The 27697-nt window shown below is 47.1% G+C and overlaps 1 protein-coding gene across 2 annotated transcripts; it reads right to left on the bottom strand.

The window, feature by feature from the left end:
* Window positions 1-73: 73 nt before the first annotated feature.
* LOC309859796 (uncharacterized protein) lies at window positions 74-27580 on the bottom strand. 2 transcript variants are annotated; one of them, XM_082720909.1, is made up of 4 exons: window positions 15617-15663; window positions 13481-13621; window positions 1392-1456; window positions 74-414 (listed from the first exon to the last, which is right to left on the bottom strand). In XM_082720909.1, the coding sequence occupies exons 1-4, from the start codon at window positions 15637-15639 to the stop codon at window positions 332-334; spliced, it is 312 nt and encodes a 103-aa protein (XP_082577035.1). In that variant the 5' UTR covers window positions 15640-15663; the 3' UTR covers window positions 74-331. The 2 variants fall into 2 exon arrangements, 1 of the variants encoding a protein (XP_082577035.1); XR_014308909.1 differs by lacking the exons at window positions 74-414; window positions 15617-15663 and adding exons at window positions 18136-18328; window positions 27426-27580 and having other exon boundaries at window positions 996-1456.
* Between the last annotated feature and the right edge of the window lie 117 nt (window positions 27581-27697).

The following is a 27697-nucleotide window of genomic DNA, read 5'->3' as shown; positions in this document are numbered from 1 at the left end:
GCCCGCTACCATCTCAGAGTGTGCTTCATCCCTCACATGGGAGCGAGGTGCAGGCACCCCTGGGACCCCCTGCATCATCGCTGTGGCTGAATGCGAGGACATCCCATATGGGAATCCCATTCCTCACGGAGCCAACACAGGAAGGACCTGGCAGGATTCGCACACAAGAAAATCCTCCCGGTCTGATGAGCAAAGGAATGGGCTCAGCTATCCCTTCTTCCCTAGCCAGCAATGACACCCTCACACCGAGGAATCAGAACCAAGACAACTTACCACTGCGATGCACGTGCACCAGCGAGATGACAGCGGTCACACTCCTGGACGTGCTGCACTACCATCTGCACTGAAGAGACAGAAGCCAGACGCTCTTGATGCTGCCCAGTAGGTCACGTCCCCTGAGCCTCAAAGCACCACCTGTAAAAACAAGGAGAGCATTCAGTCGAGGTCTCAAGACCCGCACGTGGGGAGAGACAGAGTCACCCATGATGGAAGCAGGCCCCTCCGTCCCAGCAGGGAGGGCAGGTTCAAGGAGGCCAAAGCCACAGGGCCCCGCCATCTGTCAAAGTCTTAGCATTGCTGCTGGAAGGCCTTCCCCTAAAGCATGCTTGGCCAATTGCCTGCCAAGAGTTCCATGAGGCTGAAAAGGACGTCTGGTCTTTCCTTGCTAAGACATGCCTCTCATGGGCCCTGGTACTCAACAAGGGAAAAAAAAAAACAAAAAACCAACAACGACTGACTACCTTCCCCTTCCACAACACCCTTCCACTTCAGGGTCGTGACTATGGCAGAGTTCACACTGTGCGCATTTTGCCCTGATAAACGCCAACCCTCCAATAAAGCACAGAGCAGAGTGTCAGGCTTGAGCACCCCAGCGACCTGGCTGGCTGCTGTGGCTCCCTGGGCCTCCCTCCCTCGCTCCCTCCCTGGCTCTAATCCTTTCCAATAAGCATCTGCCTGGGCCCTGGGACTCTGGCTGTCCCCATGTGCCCCGGGCCCTGGGTACAGGCCATGAAAGGCAGTTGAGGGGCTACAGACTCCAGCCGGCCGGCCCTGTGCTCCCCTCAACCCAACCACCGTGGTAACCAACGTGGGCCCAGGTGCCAGATCCAACTGCAGCCCCCGCCTTCCTGCTCAAACACAAGGTCGCTTCCGAAGCAAGGCACATCGGCCCCAAATAACCTGCCCCTTTGCCCCCACCCCACCGGCCTGAATATCCCCTGGGGACAGAAACCCCAGAAGACAACACAACCTCCATTCCAGTCAGCACATTTCACTCATCCTCACGTCTTGCACAGGCTGTCTGATGGGTCCAGAAAAATCCGCCTACGGTATGGCCCACGTGCTGCTGTGATGTTAGGAACCCTTCACCTCCCCAGAGTTTGAAAGGTCACCTGACCCATTTTGGAGGGCTGTCCCAGCGACCACGCCCACTTCTCCTGCCAGCCTGGGACTCTGCCTGCAGAAAAAGAACAAGAAAGAACAAGAGTTGGTGATAATGTGAAGAAATAGGAACCTTGTGTTCTGATGGTGGGGATGAAAACTGGTGCAGCCATTATGGAAAACAATGTGGGGGTTCCTCAAAAATTTAAAAATAGAACTGTCATGGGACGCCTGGGTGGCTCAGTTGGTTAAGCAGCTGCCTTCGGCTCAGGTCATGATCCCAGCGTCCTGGGATCGAGTCCCACATTGGGCTCCTTGCCCTCCGCAGGAGCCTGCTTCTCCCTCTGACTCTGCCTTCCACTCTGTCTGCCTATGCTCGCTCTCGCTCACTCTCTCTCTGACAAATAAATAAATTAAAAAAAAAAAATAGAACTGTCATATGTTCCAGTAATTCCATTACTGGGTATTTACTCAAACAAAATGAAAACATTTGAAAAGATACGTTTATATTGCAGCACTATTTACAGTAGGCAAGATATGGAAGAGCCCGGCAATAGATGAGTGGATAAAATAACGTGGTGTATATATAGATATATATAGAGAGAGAGATATAGAGATTATATAGATAGCTAATAGACTAGTACTTGGCCAGAGAAAAGAATGAAATCTTAACATTTGCAACAACACGGATAAATCTAGAGGGTATAATACTAAATGAAATAGGTCAAAGAAAGACAAATATCCTATGATTTCAACCATATGTGAAATTTAAGAAACAAAACAAAGCATAAAAGAGACCCAAAAAAAGAGACTCACAAATATAGAGAACAAACTGGTGATTACCAGAGGGAAGGTGCGTGGAAAGAGGGCATGAGACAATGAGGGTGTGTCATTTAAAAGGAAAAACAAAACTCTATCTGAAGTCAATATTATTGTCTATGTAGAAAATCTCAAGTATCTTATAAAAAAATTCTATTGGAAGTAATGAGGAAATACCAAAACATCATAGGATACAAGGTCAATGTAAAAAAGTCAACTATTTTCCTATATCTGAATAAAGAATTGAATTCCAAATTTTCAAATGAAAAAAATACTCTTTACAATACACCCCTAAAAAAGGTACTCAAGTATAAAATCTAACACAATACATATACACAGGAAGACAAAACTGATGGAAGAAATCAAAGATCTAAATAAATGGAGAGAGAGTTCGTATTCATCAGTAGCAAGACTCAATATGGCTAAGAGGTCAGTTCTTTCCAACTTAATCAATAAATTCAATAAAATCCAAATAAAACCTCACAGTTATTTTGCAGATAATGACAAGAAGATTCTGAAGTTTACACAGAAAGGCAAATATCTAGAAGAGCCAACACACTGGACACCTGGGTGGCTCAGGTCATGATCCCAGAGTCCTGGGATCAAGTCCTGAGTCAAGCTCCTTGCTCAGAGGGGAGCCTGCTTCTCCCTCTGCCCTCTCTGCCTGTGACATCCCCTGTTTGTTCTCTCTCTCTGACAAATAAATAACATCTTTAAAAAAAGTTTAAAAAAAAAATTGAATAGCCAACACAATGTGGAAGAAAAATGAGAATTCACCTCACCTGGTCTTGAGACTTACTATAAAGCTACTAGCCACCAAGACAGTGTGTTAGTGCTGAGAGAGACACACAGATCAACAGAACAGATTACAAGGACCAGGAATAGATCTACCAAAATAAAGTCAAACATTTTTTGACAAAGGCACAAAAGGAATAAAAGGAGAAAAGATAGTCTTTCAACAAATGGTGCTCGAACAACCGAACACTCATGCAAAAGAAATGAAACTAGACACAGACCTTACACAAGTATTAACTAAAAATGAATCAGAGATATAAATATAAAAATACAGGAGAAAAATCTCTAGGACACTGGTTTGGGGGATGGGTTTTTAGATTCAACAGCAAAAGCATATTCCACAGGGAAAAGCATGTGTTGGATATTATTAAAAATAAAGTCTTCTGCTCTGTGAAAGACATTTTTAAGAAAATGAAGGGATAAGGCACAGACAGGGAGAAAATATTTGGAACACAGGTATCTAATAAAGGCTTTGTGTCCAACATCACAAAAGAGCTCTTAATGATTCAATAATAAGAAAAGAAATGACCAAATGACAAATATGCAAAAGATTTGAACAAACTTTTCACCAAAGATATAAGGATAGCAAATAAATACACAAACAGATAGATGCTCCACATCACCTCAGTGGGAATATGCAGACAACATGACACAGGTATTGGAATGGTTACATCAAAAATAATGACAGTGCCAATTTCAGGTCCAGAATCAGAACAACAAGATTCTCATTCATAGTTGGTAGGAACAAAAACTGATACAGCAACTTTGTAGAAATAGTTTGGCAATTTCTTGCGAAGCTAAACATACATACATACATACATACATACATACATAACAAACACAGCAATTTCACATCCTATGTTTTTGAAAACTTGTGTTTTAAAACCTACATGTGAATATTTCTAACACCTTAATCCAAATGGTCCCAAACTGGGAGAATCAAGCATCCATGGGTTAACCAATCTGAAATCATGTATGCAACTCTGAAATCATGTATGTGTATTCTGGAATTGAACTATCAAATAAATGAAATCCTGATGTTAGCTGGATTCTCACTGTTAGTGCAGGAGATTACAGACAAGCAAGGAGAGAAGGTTAGAATGTTGCATCTGGTAATGCTTACAAGAGGAGACAACAGTGTGAATACTTAGCTTACTATAGATAAAGATGGTGACATACTAAAATATTTTTAGACACGTGTATATACATGAGTGAGTATACACAAACACCCTGTTCAGTTAGCTGAGTGGGTCTTTGAGCAATGACTTAACAGTCACAACAGACACATCTAGTCCCCCAATCTTGGTTTCTCATACTATGCTCCAATGAATAGAACCAGAACTACTTAGGGGGCAAAAATGGCTAATTCTAGGGCAGGAAAGACAGAAGATGCACCTGGAAAATCTACTGCCACAGAGTAAGGTAGAAATATTCAAACAATAACCGGGTATGTCAATAGACACAGGAAGCGACAGAAGGTGCTTTTTAAAAAATTAATTTACTTGTTTTTGAGAAAGTAGCAAAAGGAGAGAAAGCATAAGCAGCAGGGAGGAGCACAGGGAGAGAGAGAGAATTTCTATTTATTTATTTATTTATTTACTTACTTACTTACTTATTTCACAGGCAGAGATCACAAGTAGGCAGAGAGGCAGGCAGAGAGAGAGGGGGAAGCAGGCTCCCTGCTGAGCTGAGAGGCCGATGTGGGGCTCGATCCCATGACCCCGGGACCACGACCTGAGCCGAAGGCAGAGGTTTTCACCCACTGAGCCACCCAGGCACCCTGAGAGAGAGAATTTCAAGCAGGCCCCACACTCAGCAAAGAGCCCAACCTGGGGATGGATCCCAGGACCCTGAGATCATGACCTGAGCTAAAATCAAGAGTCAGACACTCAACCAACTGAGCCACCCAGGTGCCACTAGAAGATGCTTTTACTAACCAACCTGGAACAACTTGAGCAACAAAAGGAACAAGGTATCATTGTACTATAACCAAAATATAAAATAACTAGCCACGAATTCGTGCTGATATAAATGGATTAGTAAATAGGAGAGAACAGAAAAATCTCCTATGCAGAATTCCTGATAATTTATGTACATAATCATGTAGCTACTCCAACAGGAAGGAGGTATAGTGTAAGTGGTATAGTGTAATTGCCCACTTCCTTCCAAGGAGTACAGTATGAGGACAGAGAAAACAAAGTAATAAGTCATGTCCAGAGCACTAACCCTTGATATGATAAGACCAAAGGACATTTTATCTCTGTGGTCTTCCTCCAAGAAACCCATAACCTCAGTCTAATCATGAAAACAACAGCAGACAATTCCCAGTTGAGGGACATTCTACAAAACACCTAACTGTACTCCTCAAAACTGCCCAGGTTATCAAAAACCAGGGAAGTCTGAGAAATTGTCACAGCCAAGGGGAGCCTAAAGAAATGACTAAGTGAAAGGTGGCATTCTGAAACAGAATACCTGCATGGGGGAGAAAACACCAGGGTCAACTATCAAAAGACAAATCACATCCTATAAAATAAGAGTTTGCAACCCATAAAATGGACAAGCACTGGTATCCCTAATCTATAAAGAGCTAGACACTGAAGAAGAAGAAAAACAAAAAAAGCCACAAACCTAAGAGCAAAATGGGCAAAAGATATGAACAGAGGGTTCACAGAAACGTAAATACACCTTTCAGATACATGAAAAAATACTTAATCTCACTCATAAATAAGAAGCTTGCAGAGATAAACTTCATAAAATACCACGTTTCTCTTTCCACTGCCAAAATTCCAGAAGTTGAAGCACATGTTCTATGGGTGAAGCTGTGGACAAACAAGCATGGATGTGGTGTTGATGGGAGTGACACAAAATGATACCAAAATCCTGAATGATCGAGTTATCAATTCTATGCACCCGTTGACCTGGCAGCACACTTCTAGGAATTTATCAGATAGAAAAAACCTATATGTACAAGGTCATTCACTAGAACATGGTTTGTAATAGCAAAAGGTTTGAAATAGTGCATAACTAATAATAAACAGTTAACTAACTATGGAACGTCCATGCTTGAATTACTGTGCAGTTATAACAAAGAAACAATCCATGTTTGTTTAGATACAGATGTCTTGGATGGGCTTTTAAGAAGTGACAAAAAATCAAAGAAAGAACAGAAAATCATGTATAGACTTGTTACTCAAAGTGTGGCTCCCTGAGCAGCAGAGTCAGCTTCACCTGGGAGCTTTTTAGAAATGCAAAACCCAGGGTCCCCACCAGATCTACTAAATCAGCATCTGCATTTTAACAGGATGCCAGTGGTATACAGCTGCATCTAAGTTCTGAAAGCCCTAAAGATGATGGATTCCCTTCTAAATAACAGTAGGGGGCATACAAGAGTATCCTTTACCTGAAAAAAGCAGCACTGCTAGGACAAACAATACAGACAGACATATCTACAGCAAGAGGACCATAACTCCAGTTTGTCTGGTACTGTCCCAATATAGACAGCTGTACCATCATAACTTTATGGAACCTCTTTCATTCTCAGTGGAAGTGTCTCAGTTGAGATGAAAAATGTCACCCTTCCTTGAGGGAACATCACTTAACCTTTAACCATGTTATTACTAATTCAGAAGTATTTCATTAAAAAGAGAGAGAGAGAAGACCAGTCAGGGAAAAACACAGACTGAAGAAAAGCAGTGAGCCAAGGATGGTTGGGCAACAAACCCAAGGAGAGGCAACGTCTGGGGCAAAAGGGAAAGACAACTTTGTGAGGAACAGTAAGGAGATGTATCAGAGTTAAGAAAGGAAAGCTAGCAGGCAAGTGTCAGAGACAACAGAGACTGAGGGTTATGCTGCAGGATGGTCAAGTAAGACTAAAGCCAGAAACTGGATTTGACTACAATTTGGTAGCCTTTTCCAGAGCTCAGGTGAATGTCGAAGAAGCAAGAATGCATTCATGAAGTTGAAATATGAATGAGAAATGCAGAAACCAAAGCCAGAACAGTCGGCTATTCAAGCTAGAGATGTGAACAAACTGACACAAACCCTTAGGGAGAGTCATCTGGAGGACATGTGGTCCCTCCATTCCACCAGATCTTCAAAGTCCTATTCATGGATCAAGCAGGACCATGAGAGGGCTGTCCACTCAGACCTCATTGTTCGGTCCCCTGAAAAGCATCCATACACTTCTAGTACAATGCTGTGTCTATCAGAAATGATTATAGGCAATTTCAGTGTTGTTATTAGAAAAATCAAAGGAAGTTTTACAACTTGCACAACTCTGTGAAATTAAGAGTCCTGCTTCTCATTCTACCAACTGTTCTTTGAATTTGCTTGATATACTTGATACACTTCCCTTCAAGTAATTCTTGCCTATTTCTATCTTTTCGGGTTTTTTTTAAGATTTTATTTATTCATTTGACAGACAGAAATCACAAGTAGGCAGAGAGGCAGGCACAGAGAGAGAGGGAAGCAGGCTCCCTTGCTGAGCAGAGAGCTCAATGTGGAGCTCGATCCCAGGACCCTGGGATCATGACCTGAGCCAAAGGCAGGGGCTTTCACCCACTGAGCCCCCCAGGAGCCCTCTATTTTTTTGTTTTAAAAATATGATTCCTTTCAAATTTTAGAATACTCATTTTGAAACAAAGTGGAAATAAACAAACAAAAAGATCACCTGAGATGTGTTCATTTTCTGCTCTTAGTGGAGGAGGGACAGCTGAGGAAGAAGGAAGGAAGAAGGAAGTTAGAAGAGACTTGGCCTGCCTTGCAGTTCCTGGATTTACCTGCCTACACAGCTCCACATACAAGATACTTACGTGTCCATGTGTGGCTCAGATAGATGTTGAGCTTAGACATGATACTTTTCACTGAGTGAATGTAAACATTTGTTTCTTATTGATTTATTACCAATTTAGGTTCTGTGACAGAGAAAAATTAAAAACATGAGAAGATGAGTTTAACATTTACCAGTAGCCTAAAGGAGGAAACACTATGGCTTTTTCAGAACTGATGTGGGAAAAATTAAAAATTAAAAATCTCAAGCCACGCCGTTCATCTGTTTTCCTGTGAACACTATTAATCCCCGGAAGTCAGAAAATCCAAGCAACCTCTGGAAAAAAGAGATGCGGTGTTTAAGGCAAGATAAAAAATAAATGTTTAATGTTTGTTTCTTACAACTTTCAAAAGGTCTTAATAAGAAACTATCTTTGCCTTTATTAACAGTTACAAAATGAGCCGTGGCCTGGGAATTCGCAGACCTGACTTAACCATGGTTCTGCCACCAACAAACTGCATGATCTTGGTCAGTCACCTTCTCAGACTCAAGTTTTTTTTTTTCATTTTTCAAATAAGGCCAAAGCAGATAACCTCGTGCCTGCACTACCATCCTGTACGTCTATAAGGCCAGGAGAGCAGGAACCTCTGCATCTTTCTAGACGCCATCAACAATGGCAAATGGGGAATGGAAAATGAGGGGAGGAGTGGGTATTCAGGGAGGGGTGATGACAGAATTTCCTTCGCTATGGCTGGTGAGCCTTTCATCCTGACCATGCCCTCACAAACTCTCCAAAGGGGTGACATTTCCTGTGTAGCCTGCATGCCCACCCTCTCAGCTCCAGCTCACCTCGCTCTTCTTAAATTTGTCCCAGACCTTCCACCATCACACAGCCTTCGATGCTTTCAGGATACTGTCATGCTTATATGTAACAAATAACAAATGAATACATAATAAATAATAACTGGGGACCTAGGCAATGTTAGAGTCAGGAAAGGGCCTTGGTGGCTAGCTAGTACAGCCTCTTCCCTCTTCCATTGCACAAATGAGTTAACTGAGCAATGAAGGCCCTAGAGAATTGTCAAAGCTCCAGCCGCACGTTATTACATACACAACAAATACAACAGCAGCTAACAAAATGTGAGTTTCAGAAAAATCTTGTCGACTATTCATTCAGGGCTCAGGAAATGCTTCTTGAGACCCTTTGACTTGGAGGGCTCAACCAGAGTCAAATGCGCCATGCTTTTAACGTGCTTCCAAAGGAATGTTAGGTCCCATTTCGGTACGTCCTAGGTGTCTAGCATTGCCATCCCTGAGGCCCAAGTTTTCCCCGAGGAAATTCTGTCATGGGGCCCCAGTTCCTCTGGCGTGGTGTCTGGGGGCTCCCGAGTCAGAGCTCAGATGAGAGACAGCCTCTCCTCGCTACACCTCTTGCTTCTGCCAAACACACAGGCTGAGCGGGGCCCATTTTGTGGGGCCGCTGCCAGTGTTGAGCCCAGCATTGGTCATGGTCCTGTGCGTGGAAGAGACAGGGGCGGTTCCGAGGCAACACCCTCGGGTAATCCAGCAGGGGTAGGGTTGCTGCCCCTCGAGTCGATCCCAGGGTGCTTTCCAAGGACATGAGCCCTGAGTTGGCTGTCTCTGGAAAGGAGTGTTCTTTTGAAGAGGAAAAGTCAGTTTCAAGAACCCACCTTTGTGCATGTTCCCGTCTAACTCTGGTGGCCTTTCCAAATATGTCACTTAACTAAGCTAGACAACTTGAGGTCACCCTCAGAAACATGGCCACATTAGCTCGTGGGTGGGCAGTCCCCTTGCTCCTTATTCTGCGGGCATAACACCGGGACCCCATGGGCTCAAGGTTCATTCAGCAACTGGACCATGCGATTGATTCCTCCACGATTGTGGAACTCAACGAGCACCTTGACCAGCTTGATGGGGCTGGGATGAGGAATTCTTTCCCTCAAAGCCAGAGAACACGCACCACTCCACAGAGTTCTCTGGGGACTTATGGGGACAATGAAGGACCTCGCTCTCCACCTGGAGTGGAGGGTGCACTTGGGGTGCCCTTATCTCCCGGACAAGTTTTCTCCCACTCACCGGCGATTCCTACTAACGAGGATCTCCCAGCGGGACCTCCAGTCAAAAGGGTTTCTTGCAATGGTTTCTTCCCTCCCAGTCCCAGTGATCCAAGAAGCCACCCCTATTCAGGTACACTGGAAAACAAAGGCTTTAGCTAAGCATCCAATTGCCCTCATGGGAAAATTCATACAGGGATAACCCCTGACTGTAAGGACCTGGCATCAGCTCCAGAGTGTCCCAGAGAACAAAGGCCACCAAACCATGACAGCAGGCCCATGATATTACCAAGTACCACCTTCCACTTCCAGATATGCCTGAACTAACACCCGAAACCAGCACAACTGGAAACCCAGTGATCCTTAGGCCTGGACCCGACTGCTCTACGCCCATGGCTCCTAACTCTGGAAAGGTTCTGAAGTCCACCACACTGCAGAGGCCCCTACGAAAACGTGGAGGACAGGTGCTTTAGCAACGGCAACAGTTTCAGGGAAAGGCGGTAAGAAGAACCAGGAGTGCTGTCATCAGTCGAACTCGGACTGCTGAGGCCAAAGCCTGTCAGCAAACATGTCTGCCCCCAAAGCAGAGATCCTAGTGCCCACCTGTTGGTTCTCATTGGCAACAAATCATACAAGAATTTATCCGGACTCTGACAGGCCTTCCTCATCCTTGTCGCCCATGAAGCAATTGACAGAAAAGGCTCTTCTTCCCAAGCCAGAACCCGCCAACCCGATATGGGCCTGAAATGCTTGCACGTTCCTCCCAACCCAAGGAGCCCTTGAAAGCCTGACTGCGGTTTAAGGAGACTGGGGATTCGATAAGGGCCCCTAGCTGGGACGCAATGGCCATGAAGCTCTAACCTGGGCCCATGGCTTCCCCAAGCTCCAGAGGCTGCCAGACATTTGGCCTGGGCCAAATGCATGGGCGCATCATGAAAACCATCACCGACCCAGCCCACCTTCCCCATTTTAAGCAATGGTGCACGGGTGCTCTGTTCCACTGACGTGGCCACCTGGCATCCATCGTTGCCCCTCTTTGGGAATGGAGGATGTCGTGGGGCATGGGGAAGTCCTTACTGAGTACACAGTCAAGGCCCACCGTGTCACCCCAAACAGGATTTCTCAGTGAAATACGGGAATGAACCCAACGCATAAAGCAGTTCTACAGAACACAAAGGCTTCAGAGGTGGTAACTGCTGCACAAGGTGGAGCCTGTGCCCATCGAAAGACACAATGCTATGCATACATTCCCCATGATCTCAAAGAGAACTCTGGGTTTCTACCAGACACCACTGCTCAAATCCCCACTTCCAAGGATTCCTCTCCTTAAGGACTGGCTCAACTCCTGGCCTGGGGAAGGGTTCTCACCCACTATCAGAGGACTCTTCATGGGGATTCTCCTTCTCTTTCTTCTTCTAACCCCGCTGTGTTGTTTCCCACCCCATGCCCGGTCTCTGCAGGTGGTGCCAGAAACCCTTCACTGCAGTAACTTCCAGATGACAAATGGTCCTTTCCGCTCAGGAAGATCCAGTCACAAGTTCTCCCCTGCACTCAGCGACCTCTTCCTTTTATGACTCTGACAGAAGAGGCCTCCCCCAGCTGGGCCTCCCCCACCTGACCAGCAATGACCCACAGGGAGGGACAGCTCTATGCCCCTATTCAGCAGGAAGAAGCTACAGAAGATGAGACTGTCTTCCTTCAACAACCTTAACCACACAAAGCTCTGCACTGGTCAGGGGCACACGAGGAGGGAGGAGAAGGCTAGCTGAGCACCAAACAGGCACTGGCACGCCACACTGCCCCCCAACCTGAGATACGGGGGACATCCCTCAGGCACTCTGACTGCTCTCAAGCTGAGGAAAGGAAAAAACAGATTCTCCACAGATGGAGATCAAAACCCGGCAAGACCGGAGTCTCCCTCGGTTTTGAAAAGTCCTCGTGATTCTGCAGGAAGAGGCCTGCTTAACGAGAGCCTAGCGACCTGCCAGAGGCCCGGATCTGCCATTTCCTGAAGCCCTGACATCTCCCTCCCCTCCATGACACTGAGGGAGCCTGAGGCCAAAGGAAATGTCCGTAGGACAGCTTCTTTTCAAACCTGCAGTCCCTTGGGAAGGACCTGTGAGAGAAGGAAAGTAACATTCCTCCAGGAAGCTCCGCGCCATCTTTCAATTCATGCCTTCCTAGCAGGAAAAACCACCTTCCCTTCACAAAAGCAAAGCCTCCCGTATCCTGGGTGTCCTCTGTCCTCCTGCCACGTTCTTGCAAAACCTCCCTTTTGCCTGACCTCCCCCAATGCTATCCCAGAGAGTCAGCCTCCCGTCACGACCCTAGCAAGCAACCCTTTCTACCCAAGGGTCATATCCCTGTGCTTTAATAAAATCACCTCCTGCCAGCAAAGCCATCTCAAGTGCACCCTCAATGTATGTTCAAGAAAACCTTAACCTATCGACGTATGTATATCGCGCAAGGATGAATGGCCACAAAATTCAACACATGGTTTGTGATCTACCTCTCATGTGTCCTTAATTCTACTAATATTGTCCTTACAAAATGCAAAGGATTTACAAATTAATTACATGGTTAGAAATATTTCTATTTACTTCACATATCGGAGAATGACAGAGCTAGAGAGAGTGCAAAACAGTCAGGGTCGCTCAGCAAGGAAGATGGAGAAGGGTGCTCAATACAGGGCTTGATATCCAGCATTCAGGTATCCTACCTCAGCCAAGGGCAGATGCTTACCCAACTGTGCCAACCGGGGGCTGGCAAATTAATTTCATCTTTTACAAAGAAGCTCTTCTGGAAGACCTGTTGGGATCAGGGCAGGAAAACCTCGACAGTTCAGCATCAGGCAGTGAGGGCTTCCTCCCTGACTATGAGAACATGGGAGCCCAGGGCTTTTCTCCACCACCAAGAACAGCTATGTATCTCTGGGCCTGAGAGGGTGTATGACCACAGCAGATGTGGAAATACTCCCCGATTCGGTAGATTTTAGAACAGAAGGGGGTTCTAACAGTCCCTTCCATAAACACAAAGACTGTCCAGGAATGCCTCCGTGGTTCTTTCAGTTAAGGGACCAACTTTTGGCTTTGGCTCCAGTAATGACGTCAGGGTTATGGGATTGAGCCCGTGTCAGGCTATGGAAGGCATGTGGAGCCTGTTGAAGTGTCTCTCTCATCCTCTGCAACTCCCACTCCGCCCACAAAAAGAAACATAGAGATAGAGAGAAAGAGAGAGAGAACACATGTGCGGAAGTCCACTCAGACATCCATTTGTAAAGAGGCCCGGGATTCTTTGCTCTAGATGTATGGCCCAATGAAGCAAGTGTGGGCAGATAGTTGATCGTCGAGAGAATGTCTATTCAAGGTCAGGTTGCAATAACTCAGGATTCTGCTACCAGAGGCAACCTGGAGCTCAGAAGTATTTTGTGGGGCAGGGACTTGCAGAACCTTCTCCACATGTGCAACTAAGTCATCTTCCACAAGCAGCCAACTCTAAACATTCTGGTTCAGGGTACCTCTCCAAGTTAATCGACAAGGGGTATTTTTCCCTCCAGAAGAAAGACAGAAGCTGGCAAAAAAGATACCCCAGTCAAGGCCTAAACCTCAACCCTGGCAGGAGGTTCAGAACCATGACAACTTACAACTGTGATATACATCCACCAGGGAGATGACAGAGGTCACATTCCTGTATATTTTGCACTTGAATCTGCACTGAAGAGACAGAGGCCAGACGTGTTGGATGCTGCCAACGAGGTCCAGTCACCTTAGTTTCGAAGCACCACCTGTAAAAACAGGGAGAGCTTTTAGTTGAGGTCTCAGAAACCGCACTTGGGAAGACACAATGTCACACAAAACTGAAAGCATGCCCCTCCCTTCCAGCAGAGAGCACAAACTCAAAGAGGCCAAAACCACAGAATCCCGAAATTTAAAGATTTAGCATTGCTGCTGGCAGACCTTCAAATGATACATGCACGGTCAGCTGGCTACTGGGAGTTCCACGATATCTTTGCCAGACCCAAGCAGGAGGATGTGGGCCAGGAAATGGCCCAGAGGTCAATCACCATGTGCAACTAGTGACAGGAGTCTAAATAAAGTTTCTGCTGCTCCCATAAACCAAACAGAAGATCTGCATAAACCCTATTTCAACTGCATTTTGCATGACCGTCCTAGGGTTGCTTACTTCTCCTTGAATCTTCATTCACCTTTGACATGCATTCTCATTCCTCTACCCTGTAACTTCAATGACACGGAACTCCCATTGGAGATATGCATATACTCTACCTCCTCAATGTCTTTTCTACTCTATGTGAGTGACTCTGTTAGTCTTGCTTTCTTTCTTTCCTCACAACTCTATTTGGCTGAAATGAGCCTCTGGTCTTCCTTTCTAAGACATGCCTCTCATGGACCCTGGAACTCAAAAAAAGAAATAAGAAACCAACAACTAATGACCACACAATATGAATGTAACCTATACCTTGGAGATCGAAGTTGCTTCACTCCTAACCAGAGACTATGCTACTGACCTTAAGGGCAAGCCCTTCAACAACCAGCTTCTAGAGGATTCTGGGATGATTTTGGGTATAGTTCTGATAGGATTTTCCCAATCTGAAAACACTGCCACCCTACAAAGAGGTCCCCAAACCTGATTATCAACTAAACAGATTCAGAGCTTCATGGGACCCATTGTGAGGCACATAAACGCCTGGCGGTGGTGGCAGCAGGTGCCAGTCCACATGGGTGATGGCTTTCAGTTTAACAGATTTGGGACGGTTTCTTAGATGCAAGGAGGCAGCCGCAAGCACACTTGGTTTCTTAACATCTATTCTAAGCCTGGCAGGCATAGTGATGGACTGTTCCATACAGATTTTGAAACCCTGCTGTGCTGGAACTTCTCATGAGGAATCTCTAGAGTGAACTTTCAGTAGTGTGTCCAGGCCAAAGCGAAGCGCAATACTCCCATCAGACTTGACTGCAATACCTGTCAACTTGGGTGGATTCCTCTTCTTGAGGTCCCCCAAATATCCTGAGGTTCCTATACCTGCCAACAGGTAACATTCCCTACTCATCTGGCAAGGCTCCTAAGCACTGTGTCATCAAGGTGTGAAGCCGCTATTGACAAGGGGCTCCACAAAGTCACCCTTAATTCCTGAAAATTGTCTGGTCATTATCTGAGTCTATACACATAACTGTCAAATTGGACATTTCACTCAATCCCTTGGTAAAATAACCAATGTTTCTAGCGGTGTCCTGTTACAGGAAAAAGGCGCTTGTGCTGAACTTGTGCTAATAATCCTAAGTACCTTGGAAGAAAGAATTCTCCCTGAGAATTTCTGAATGATGGAGGGTTCAGGAAGGGAGAGAAGTTAAATTTTCCCATTTGTTCACACAGAAATACTTCATCACATTTCTGTAGATCATGGGTATTTTCAGATAAAGTTTCTCTAAATCTGGAAGAAGAAATACTAAAGAACCAGCAACATTTCAAACAAGAGTCACAAAGGTAGGCTCATGTTCCTCAACTCACTCAGTTCCCCTTTACTAATTCTTGATTGGCTTGAATGCAGCTTTTCCATGAGTTCTGCAAACCTGTAACCAGTTGAGTTTGAGAATTTTCACGATCAGACACTAAGACCCCACAAGACACATCACCGTGTATAGTCACAGGCATTTAATGGAAAAGTAGGGATAAAAGGCCTGTGGACACACACTTAATGAGATATATTTTCACCTAACATAGAAGGCAAGACATCAAAATGGAAGCAGAGAGGCCACAAGACCTGCATCCTCGTTGCCAGGGCATGGCGTGTCCATGAGTTTCTGTATCTCCAAGACAAATACGCTCATGTCTTCTGAGCTAAGGTTTCTGCTTCTAGAATTTTCTCCCAAGGAGAAAATCAGAGAGGTTGTAAAGGATTTGCAACAGCGTTTACGGAGGTTTTCTGGATAATGGCGAAGCCCTGCAGCTCACCGCCTTGCCCAAGGCCCACAAACCTGTTCAGTGCCCCCTTTGCATCCACCATGGTCAGGCAGGTCTAGCCCCTTCTCCCCCTGTTGCACAGCACACCCTCTCCTGGTGTCCACCAGGTCGCTCAGCCTCTGTGTTCCATGTCCTCAATGGATCTCTTTGGAAGAAGGTAACCTGCATAGTGGTGGAAAGAGCAAATATACTCCTTCCCACCCTTTCTCCTTCCTTGCACCCAACCAAGGTTTCTGCAGAGACATGCAGATGGGGTTCTTCTTTTGTGGTGCCTCCAAGAATCCCCTTGCACAAAACCTGAGCCTTAGCACATAGCAGGCTATTTTGGTCTCTACCCCACCGCCCACCTCAGCCACGGGGCAGCATTCCACCTGCCAGCCACCTCAGAAAGAACTAGTTAGCTGCTCTCTGTCCAACGCCCAGGTGCTGACCTAGACATTTGAAACTCCTTTCAAATGAGGAGGAGGAGGAGGAGACACACCCATGGCACCCAGGTGCCTGAGTGCACGCCACATCACACCATCTACTTCAGGGTTGTGGTGATGGCAGACTTCCCACTGTGTGCTTTTTGCCCTGAGACATGCCAACCCTCCAATGCAACAGAGAGCACAGAGCCAGGCTTCAGCCCCCCAGTGACCTGGCTGGCTGCCGTGGCTGCATGAGCCTGCCTGCCTCCCTCCCTCCCTGGCTCCAGTCCTTTCCTATGAGCATCTTCCTGGGCCCTGGGACTCTGGCTCTGCTCCAGTGCCCCAAGCCCTGGGTGCAGGCTGTCAACAGGCAGTTGAGGAACCACAGACTCTGGCTGCAGGCCCTGTGCTCCCCTCAACCCAACCACCGTGGTAACCAACGTGGGCCCAGGTGCCAGATCAGACTGCAGCCCCCAGCCTTCCTACTCAAACACAGGGGGCTCTTCGGAAGCAAGGCATGTCAGCCCCAAATACCTGCTCCCTAACCCCCTTCCCACCAGCTGAATAACCCCTAGAGACAGATGTACAGAGAAGCCAACATAATCTACACTCCAGGCACTGCATTTCACTCAGCCTCTCATGGTACGCAGGTGGGTCAGAGAAGGATTCAGCATAACAGCACAAATAACGCTTGAGTAGTGAGCAAATGTGTTTCTCCCAGGGCGGCAACATTTCCAGATAGGCCTGGTTGTCAGTCTACCTGTGATCCAGTAAGAGCCCTGCTCTGACACTGATGAGCAAGCCATAGACCAAGAGTACCTCTGCCGGTAAATGGGCCCAAATGTATCCTGGATCCTTTCATTTTGTTTTGATTTTGCTCCAAAGTCCAGGGAGATAGCTCTGGGACATGGATGGGGCTCTCCGTTCAAGAGCACAGGTGGTAAATGAGCCATATGTTCCCCTCAACACCACTCCTGGGACAGGCCAAGTCAAGCTACCACCCGTGTGCTACCTTGTGGCCTCAGCAGGGCCAAAGCACAGTCTGATCCCTGGATGTGGAGAGAACAGGGATGCAGTCTCTGAGCCACACATTCTGAAGCCAGAGCTCTAAGGGAACTATGCATGTGGGCTGGTGGTAGCACAGAAACTGGCAGGCACCACGCTGCCCTGAGAGCCACGCAGGAGCCTGGCAGCCTCAGATTGGGGGTCCAGTGCCTGCTCTGCACTCCAGATTGCCCCTGCTCTGTCCTGACTCAGACCTAAGCTGGAACCCTTGTGGTTCCTCCAAGTTCAGGTGGGATAAAAAGGGCCTATAGTAGTTGGGGTGCTCCTGGGAAGGGAACCCCGAGGCAGATCCCGGGATGAGGCTGGATGGCATATCAGGGGCTCACTGAGATGGGAACCCACAGCAGATTGCTGTGGGAACAGGGAGCCCAGTGTCTGTGGAAGGTGTCCACATCACTGCCTCAACAGCTGTGTCCCTGGCAAATGACTGAATCTGTCTGTGCCCCATGTCTTCTGTAGAACTGGACCTCACAGCACTTTGTCCCCCAGAATTTGGTTAAGGATAAACCAAGACAATGAAAAATAAGCACCTCACTAGGGCTTGGAACAGAAGCACCATCCAGGAAGACATATCTCCCTAGGATTGCTTGGTAGGAAACCTGTTTTGGAATCCCTGGCTCAGCTGTTCATGTGGTCTTGAACATCAGAGAAAAAGCACCTGGCTTCAGGGAGCCTCCCTCCAACATGGTGACTCAGAGCCACCCAGATCCAGTTACACAGCCTCATGCCTATCTGGTAAATATCGGGCTATGTAGACGCACTACCCTGCAAGCCCTGCCCCAGAAAGCCTTGGGCCCAGCTGTCTTCCTACATCACCAGGACAAAGGACCTGGGCCTCTGGCCTTACCTCGCTTCTCAGTGGTGATGATGGTGGCCTCTAGGGGCTCCCCAGCCCTGCCTCATCTTGATCATCAGCCTGAAGATGTATGCTGACTCTGGGTCCAGCTCGGTGGCCATGAATTGTCTCACCATAGAACCCATCTCAACTGTGGTGAACGTGCAGGAGTTGCTGTTGGCCAGGCAGTAGGCAATCTGATACCCTATGGGTGGGACAGGAGGGCCACGCATCAGTCTCATCACCCCGTTCGGACCCCAACTTTCTGCCACCACCACTCTGCCATGTTTCCACCAGTCCTTCATCCTCTGCCAGCATCTGAGAGGAATGACACAGCCGCAGTGGCAGATGGAGCCTCTGAGTGCTGGGCCCCCATGACTCTCCCTTCATCCATCCCACCACCAAGATATGGAAACAGTTTCATCTCTAGTGATTCAATTCTTAAATAAAACACCAGTACTCACCGTATCAGCCATTTAAAACCTCCCAAAAAACCATGTTTCAGAACCAGATGTCTTTTATGGTAAATTCTACCATTCAGGGAAGGATTCATACCAGTCCTTTGCCCGCTTTTCCAAAAAACAGAAGAGAAAGCTTCTAAAGCCACTTGCTGAGGCCAACATTACCCTGATACAAAAATAAACGAGGACACCCCAAGAAAAGAATCTTATAGTCCAATATCCCTGATAACTATAGATGTAAAAATGTCCAACAAAATACTAAAAACCCATGTTCACCAATATGCTGAGATGATCATATACTATGATCAAGTGGGATCTTGCAGGAATGCAACGATGGTTTACAGGAGCACATCGATCAAAGTGATATAGGACATTAACAAAATAAAGAATAAAAATGATGTGATCATCTTGAGAAGCAGGGAAGCATTTGACAAACTTTAATATCCATTTGCAATCAAAATTCTCAACAGAGCACGTAGACCAGGAACATACCTCAACACCAAAAAGGCCATATATGGGCCACCTGGGTGGCTCAGTGAGTTAAAGCCTCTGCCTTAAGCTCAGGTCATTATCCCAGGGTCCTGGGATCAAGCCCTGCATCGGGCTCTCTGCCCCTCTCTGCCTCTCTGCCTACTAGTGATCTCTCTCTCTCTCAAATAAATAAAATCTTTTTTTTAAAAGACCTTATGCAACAACCACACAGATTACGTCACATCCCATACTGAAAAGTTTTAGCTGTTTCTATTTCCTCTAAGATCGCCGAAGTTAGGAACACTGTCACTTTTTCCTTGCCACTTTTACTGAACACAATATTAAAAATCCAAGGCAGAACAATTATGCAAGAAGATAATCAGAAGGCATCAAAACTGGAAATAAAAAAGTAAAATGGTCACTATTTGCAGATGATACAGAATATAAGGAAAACCTCAAAGAAGCCAATGAAAGCTTGTTCAAACTATGACTAAATTCAGTAAAGGGACAGGATACAATATTACTACCCCAAAACCTACTGCATTTCTATACACTAATAATGAATCATCAGAAAATAAATTAGGAAGATCATACCACCTTAAGTTGCATCAAAAAGAATAAAATACCCAGGAATACACTTCACCAAGAGGTAAAATCTTGTATAATTGAAAACTACAAGACAGTAAGGAAAGAAACTGAAGGCAACACACATAAACCGAAAGATATCACATATTCATGGGTGAAAAGAATTAATAGTGGTAAAATGTCCATACTTCCCTAAACCATCTACTTTGTCATTACTATCAAAATTCCAAGGACATTTTTCACAGAAAGAGAACAGAAGGATCTAAAAATTTGTATGATGCCACAAAAGACTCTGAATACCAGAGCAATCTATAGAAAGAAGAACCACACTAAAGGCACTGCGCTTGCACTTTTCAGACTAATGACAAAGCTTGAGAATCAAAACAATCTAACATTGTCATAAAAACAGACACACACATCACCAGAAGACAGGAGAGAGCCCAGAAGTGAAACACACATCTATGGTCCGGGACCTTTATGACAAAGGAGCCAAGAATAAACAAGGGGGAAAAAACAGTCTCTGTCATCAATGGTGCTGGGAACACTGGAGAGCCACATGCAAAAGAACAAAACTGCACCATTTTCGTACACTAGACACAAAATTTAACTCAAAATGTGTCAAATACTTGGATATAAGTCCTGGAACTATAAAACTTGTAGCAGAAAACACAGGATTTGGAAAGGCCCTTGACACAGGTCTTGGTAGTGGTGCTTTTAAGCTGATACCAAAGTAAAAACAAACAAAGAAGCAAAGTGTGGGCCTACATCAAACTATAAAACGTCCAAACAACAAAGGAAACCATCAACAAAATAAAACGGTAACCTAAGGTAAAACATTTGTAAATTATATATCCAGTAAGGGGTTAATGTTTAAAATATAAAGAACTCATGCAACTCAACAGCAAAACAAAACAAAACACACAAAAACACCAAAAACTCCACAAGTAATCTAATGTAACAGCATCAGATCCAAATGGACATTTTCCTGAAGAAGAAATACAGATGGTCTACACGAACACGAAAAGATGCTTAATATCATTAATCATCAGGGAAATGCAAATCAAACCAGAATGAGGCACCACTTCACACCTGTCAGAAGGGCCATTACCAAAAATACAAGAAATAGCAAGTTTTGGTGAAGATGTGGAGTAGAGGAAAACTCTAGTGCACCATTACTAGGAGTATAAAAGGGTGCAGCCACTATGGAAAACAGTACAGAAGTTCCTCCAAAAAATGAGAAACAGAACAACCAAAGGACCCAGCAATTCCATTTCTGAGTATTTATCTGAAGGAAATGAAAACACTAACTCACAAAGGTATATTCACCCCTGTGTACACTGCAGGAAAAGAACAACAGTGAAAATAAAGAAACAACCTAAATGCCATCAGTGGATGAATGAATAAGGAAACTGTGGTCCGTAAACAGTGGAATTCTACTCAGCCATAAAAAAGGATGAAATCTTTCGATTTACAACATGGTGGCCCTTGAAGGCATGATGCTAAGTAATACAGGCCAGACAGAAAGACAAATACTAGAAATCACATGTAGAACCTTAAACAAAACAAAAACAAAAATATAAGTTCACAGACAGAACAGATGGAGGGTGGCAGAAGTTTGGGGTTGGAGGTGGGAGAAATGGGTGAAGGGGTCAAAAGGAAAAAGAAAACAAGCCAAAATATAGCATCTTTTTTTTTCAGTTAAGTAATCTGTACCCCCAACATGGCTTAAACTCATAACCTGGAGATCAAGAGTCAGACACTCCACCGACCCAGGAAGCCAGGGTCCTGGAATTGTAGCATCTTCCGATACTCAATGTATGGAGAAAGGGGAAACTAATTTAATCTACGGTATTTTGAAGGCTACGTATTTTTTGGTAAATGTAAAAAGTAAAGAACACATTCTTCATGGTCACACACTCAGGACTATATCTAGTTCTAACATTTATCATGACACTGAGCAAGTAACTTACCTTTTTAATTTAATTATTTATTTGAGAGTCAGGGGGGACATAAACAGGGGGAGACATAAGCAGGGGGAGGGACAGAGGGAGAAGATGACTCCCCACTGAGCAGGGAGCCTGACCTGGGGTTCGATCCCAGGAACCTGGGATTATGTTCTGAGCCAAAGGCAGAAGCTTCAATGACTGAACCACCCCAATGCCCCTACTTAACCTCTTTTCTGCCTGTTTGCCCACCTCGGAGTATATTATGAATATTTGCTTTTAGAATCGCTTCTATTTAAATTTAAAAATAGTTTTTAGAATTGAGTGAAATGGAGATCACTTAGAATAGTACCTATGAGAGTAAGCCCTCAAAAAATGTTGTAAAAAATCTTATTCTGGGGGTACCTGGGTGGCACAGTCAGGCAGCTGACTCTTGATTTTGGCTCAAATCAAGAACCCAAGCTCCTGGGAGAGAGCCCTGCACCAGGCTCCACACTCAGCGGGGATGCTGCTGGAGGATACCCTCTCTCCCTCTGACCCTCCCTTCTCTAGCATATGCTTGTGCACTCTCTTTCTCTCTCTACAATAAATACATATGTCTTTAAAAATCTTATCCTGAACATTTGGTGGTTGCGCAATCATTTTCATAATTGGGCAGTATCTCCTAGTTTATAAAGCACTTTTATACACATTCTCGTATTGGAGTCAGGATATGGTCATTGGAGAAGAATTTATTGTGTTTATTTACAGAGGAAAAAAAAAAGAAAACCAGACTTAGAGCAGGGGTGTGCTTTGTTCATGGCTGCAGAACTAACAGATGATCTTCTTATTTTCAGCCCAATGGAGTAGAACAAGAAAAAATCCAAACACTGTAACAAGAGCCAATGAAGGGCACTACAACTGATAATGGAATTAACGCAGTAAAATTATCCAACATTTATAAATATTTACCGCCCCGGCATGGAGCAACTAAATATGTAGAGCATATATGAACAAACCTAAGAGAAGCAATCAGCACCAATACCATAGGGAACTTTAATACCTCACACTTCTCTCAATGATCCCCCATCCAGATAGAAGATCACAATGGAAACATCAGCCTCAGACAACCCCTTACTTGGATGGACTTGACAGATACACACAGAACCCTCCATCCAAAAGCAGCAAAAGGAATATACTCCTCTCAAGTGCCCCTAGAACGTTCTCCACCTTAGGTCATATGTAAGGCCACAAGACAAGTCAATAAATTCCAGAAGCCTAGAATTTTCCCAAATGAGGACTGAAATCAAATCAACCATCTTTTCCAACCACAGTGGTATAGAACTAGAAATCAATTACAAGAAGAAAACTGGAAATTCATAAACACAGAGACTAAACAACATGCTACTGAACAACCAATTGGGTTCATGGACAAACCAAAATAGGAACACAGAAATACTTTGAGGTAAATGAAAAAATAATACAATGAAACAAAGTTCACAGAATGCAGTAAAACAGGTTCTAAAATGGGGCACCCGATTAGTCGATTAGTCTAGTCGATTAGTCAGTGGAGCTCTGTGACTCCTGATCTTGTGGTTTTGACTTTCAACCCCAGACTGGGCATAGAGCTCACTTTATGTTTTTAAAGATGCCATTTATTTATTTGACACAGAGCTGGGGAGAGAGACAAACAGACAGACTGAGCAAAGTGGAAGGAGCAGCAGGCAGTAGAAGAGAGAGAAAGGGGCTCCCCGTGCTGACAAGGGACCTCATGCAGGGCTCAATTCCAGGACCCTAAATTCATGACTTGAGCCAAAGGCCAACACCTAACAGACCAAGCCACACAGGCAGCCCTTAGAGCCAACTTTAAAAAAAAAAAAAAGTTGTTCTAAGAAGGAAGTTTATAGTGATACAGGCCTAACTCAAGAAACAAGAAACATCTCAAATAAGCAACCTAACTTGATACCTCAAGGAAACAGAAAAGAACAAATAAAGTCCAAAGTTAGTAGAAGGAACACATCAGAACTTAAATAAATGAAATAAAAACTAAAAAAACAAAAGAAAGATATATATTAAAAAAAAAAAACACCAACAAGAATAACAGATCAACAAAGAGCTGGTTCTTTGAAAAGAACAAAGCTGACAGAGTCTCAGCCAGATTCAAAGAAAGAGGACTCATCATCAGAAATGAGAGAGATGTTCCCTGAAACCATTGATATGCAAAGGCTCTTAAGAATGTACTATGAACAATTACACCCCAACAAGCTGGATAATCCAAAAGAAAAGGACACATTTCCAGAAACATACAACCTACTAAGATTGAATTCTAAAGAAACAGACATCTGACTGTTCAGCTGTCTACTAATGACCAGTAGAGAGATTAAATAAGAAATCAAAAACTTCCAACAAGCAAAAGTCCAGGACCCCATGGTTTCACCTGTGAATTCTACGAATCATCCACAGAAAAAAATGAATACCAATCCTTCTCCAACTCTGCCAGAAAAACAAGAGGAAGAAACGCTCCCCACCTCATTTTATGAGGCCAGCACGGCCCTTATCGAGACCTCCCAAGTATCTGTGATGAACATAAACATAAAAATCCTCACCCAAATATCTGCAAACCAAATTCTACAATACAGGAAGAGGTATGATCCAGTACGATGTATTTCAGGGATGCAATGGTGGTTCAACATCCACAAATCAAACTAATGTGCCGCATTCACAAAACAAAGGATCAACATCATAGGACCATGTCAACAGATGCAGAAAAAGCATTTGATAGCGCCGCTACCAAATCACTGCCACACCGACCTGTGCTTCTGCCGCCTGGCTGGTCCCCACACCCTGTACCACTGCCACCCCACTGTGCCATCCCCCACTGCCACCCTGCTGCACCCCACACACCCACCGCTGTCCCTTCCACCCCCCCCATTCCTGACATGCTACTGCCACCAGCGCTGCCACCCTCCACCCTGCTACTCCACAGCAGTGCCCTTTTTTCCACAACAGCTAACCCTCACCACAGCTGCTCTGCTGCCCTGCCGTTGCAACTGATGCCCAGCTGTGCCACCCCTAGTGCCCTTACCACTCCCTTGTGCACCCCCCAGGACTCTGCCACCCTGCTGCGCCACCCTCCAGTGCTTCTACTGCCCTGATGCCTGTGTTTCCAACAGCACCACCACTGCTACCGTGGTCACCCTGCTCCTGCCCATCTCCACTGCCCCACCCAGCCCCCAAGCCATGCTGTGCCATTGCCATGTGGCTGCTGCACCACTAGTCCCTCCCAACCACATCCAGGCCAATCCCTCCCCGCTTCGCCTCCCTGCTTTGCCTCCCCATCTGCTGCCATCTCAAGTCACTGCCTTCCTCTAATCACTGCTGCCTCACTGCCCTCCCACCGCCATTTCTTCACTGCATACTCTCCCCTTGCTGCCACTGTGCAGAGCCCCTGCCCTGCCCACACAGCTATTAACCTGATGCTCTTGCCCTGCTGGTCCCACCAAACACCCCCGAACTTCTCCCGCCTGTCGGCCCCCCACCCCTGCTCCAGTGCCTCCAGATTCCCTCCCCGTTGACCTGCTGCTGCCGCCCCACACATCCCAGCCTTCTCCCAATGCTGCTACTGCCTGGGTGCCCCTGCCTCGTGACCCTGCCCTCTGCAGCACACCCCTCATACTGTCCACCTTACCACCACTGCTGCAGCTAAGCTGCTGCCCTGTGCCCGATGCCACTGCTGACCTTCACTGTCCAGCCCCATTGACAGGCACTAAGGCCCTACCCTGCCATTCGTGCTCTACCTGTGCAGTTGCTGTGCCGCTGCCTCCCAGATGGTTCTGTCCCCCCTTCTCTGCATGCCACCACCAACCGCCTGCCACCCCACATGCACCTGTGCAGCTGTGCTGTCCCACCCCACCCACCAACATGCTCATTCCTGTCCTGATGCCCCACCACATTGCTGATACCACCTCATCTGCTCTCTCCACACCCCCACTACCAATCCCCTGCCCCTCGCCGTCACTGCCCCCTTACCACTACCCTGCTTCTGATCTGCTGCCACCCTGGGTCCCACTCTTACCCCATGTCCTGCTGCTCCCCTGTGTTCTGCAACTGCTGGTCTTCATAGCCCTGCCCTGTTGACTTGCATGACTGCCCCACCTACCACGCTGCCCCTCTGCTGTTCCTGCCCACCCCTCCCTGCAGCTACCACCTAGATGCTACCCCTGTCCCCCACTCGAGCCTTCCCAATTTCCTAGCCCTGTTGCCGCACTGCTGCCGCCCCATGAGTCCTACTCCACCTTCCCCGCACTGGTACCACCAGGCTGCCCCCACCACGCTGCACCACCGTCCACAGCGCCCCCACTTACAACCACCATTGCCTCTCCACTGCTACCCTGGGTCCACGCTGCTGCTGCTAACAGTGGTCCCGCCCTGTAGACATGCACCAAGCCCAGCAAAGCCAGGCCCTTTGCTTTGCTGCCTGACCCACCACACCATGATGTTGAGACCCCACTCATACCCAGCTAGTCCTGCCCACCCCCAAGGACACTACCGCCTAGCTACTCCCCTCCCCCCACTCTGATGCCTCCTGGCTGCCAAGCATGTGTCTGCCCAGCACATCCACCACCACCACCCCCCGTGTGGCTACCAGCTTGCTGCCCCCAAAAATGTACCCATGCCACCCTGCGGTGCCCCCCCACAGGTCTCCTCACTGCCGGGCAGCCTCTGTCCTGTGCCCCGGCCTCTGCTGCGCTTCGCTTCCCCACCTCGTTGGCATGCACTATGAGCAGGCCCAGCAAGCCAGCCAAGCTGTCTCTGTGCTGCTGCCTCAGGGCTGGTCCCACCCTCCCTATACTGCCCTGCCACCTCTAATCTCCCCACCCCCTCCAGGTGCCACACTGCTGACCCCCTCAGATGGCACACAGCTCCCGACCCACGGGCGCTACCCCTCCCTGCCCCTCTACTGATTGGTTGCGCCCTCCCCTAACTCTGGTGACCCCAGCTCTCTCCCCCACTGATCCCGCCCCCATACGTGAGCGTTTTCACCTCTCTGACACCTCCTGGCACCCTTGCAGCCCTGTTACCCTGCTCACCACCCCAAACACTGGCCTCCCGATGATGCCAGGTTGGTCCCTCCCCTCCACCCACCACCACGGCCTAGCTGCTTCCCTCACCCCTGTCTCCGTGGTCTCCCCACTGCCAGCCACATTACTGTGTTACTAGCACCCTATCCACCACCTCCCCGTGCTTCCACCACATTGCAACCGCCCACATACACCCCTGTCCCCCTTACCTCAGAGGCTGCCGCTCCACTGCGGCCCTGTGCTCCAGACCTCTGCTGCGCTTCACCTCCCCGCCCCCTTGACACGCACGATGGGCCGACCCACCACCCCCTCTTAACTGTTGCTGCCCGGCTGCCTGGGGCTGCTCGCACCCTCACCGCCTCACCCCCTCTGCTCCCGCCTAGATGCCGACCATCCCCCACAGGTGACACGCAGCTCCCACCACTCCCTGTGCCACTACTGTATGTTCCCTTCCCCACCTCTGGTGAGCCCTGCTCCCTCCTCCGAGATCCCGGCCCCGAACCTCAGTATTGCCTCCCAGTTGCAAACCCCTCAGGCTCATGCAGCCCAGCCCACCATGCCCTGACTTTGTCCACCCGCTAACGCCCGGCTTGTCCCGCCCCCAAACCCCACTACTGCCCGACAGTTTCCCCCTCCACCCTGCTCCGTTGCCTCCCCGCTGCCAGGCATGTTACCGCTACTTCCACCCTGAATATCCACCCCCCTCCCAGCGCTTCCTCCATATTGCTACAGCCCACATGCACCCTGCCACCCTGCTGTGCGCCTCACCCTGCCCCCCTTACCTTAGCTGCCGCCGACTGGATGCGGCCCTGTGCCCCAGGCCTCTGCGGCGTTTCGTTGCCCTGCCTCCTTGGCGTGCACGATGGTCTGGCCCACCACACCCGCCCCCGCCGTTGCTGCACTGCTGCCTAGGGCTCCTCCCATCCCCTCACCCCTGTGCTGCCTAGATTCTACCCATCCCCCAGAGGTGCCACGTGGCTGCCCCGCTCGGGTGCCACGCAGCTCCCACCCCTCCCTGTACGACTACTGCCTGCCCCCGTCCCCGCCTCTGGTG

This window comes from Mustela nivalis, assembly GCF_964662115.1.
Source record: "Mustela nivalis genome assembly, chromosome: 2".
NCBI classification, from domain to species: domain Eukaryota; kingdom Metazoa; phylum Chordata; class Mammalia; order Carnivora; family Mustelidae; genus Mustela; species Mustela nivalis.
The sequence above is the reverse complement of the archived record's forward strand: the minus strand, read 5'-3'. Positions and strand labels throughout refer to the sequence as shown.

Excerpts from the sequence above, each read along its gene's own strand:
- LOC309859796 (XM_082720909.1), bottom strand. The coding sequence starts at position 15,639 with ATGCCCTGGCAACGAGGATGCAG. Across the intron at positions 1,457-13,480 it reads GGTGGATGTATATCACAGTT|GCAGAGTCCCAGGCTGGCAG; the intron begins GTAAGTTGTCAT and ends CTTTTTCTGCAG. Across the intron at positions 415-1,391 it reads AGCCCTCCAAAATGGGTCAG|GTGGTGCTTTGAGGCTCAGG; the intron begins GTGACCTTTCAA and ends TTGTTTTTACAG.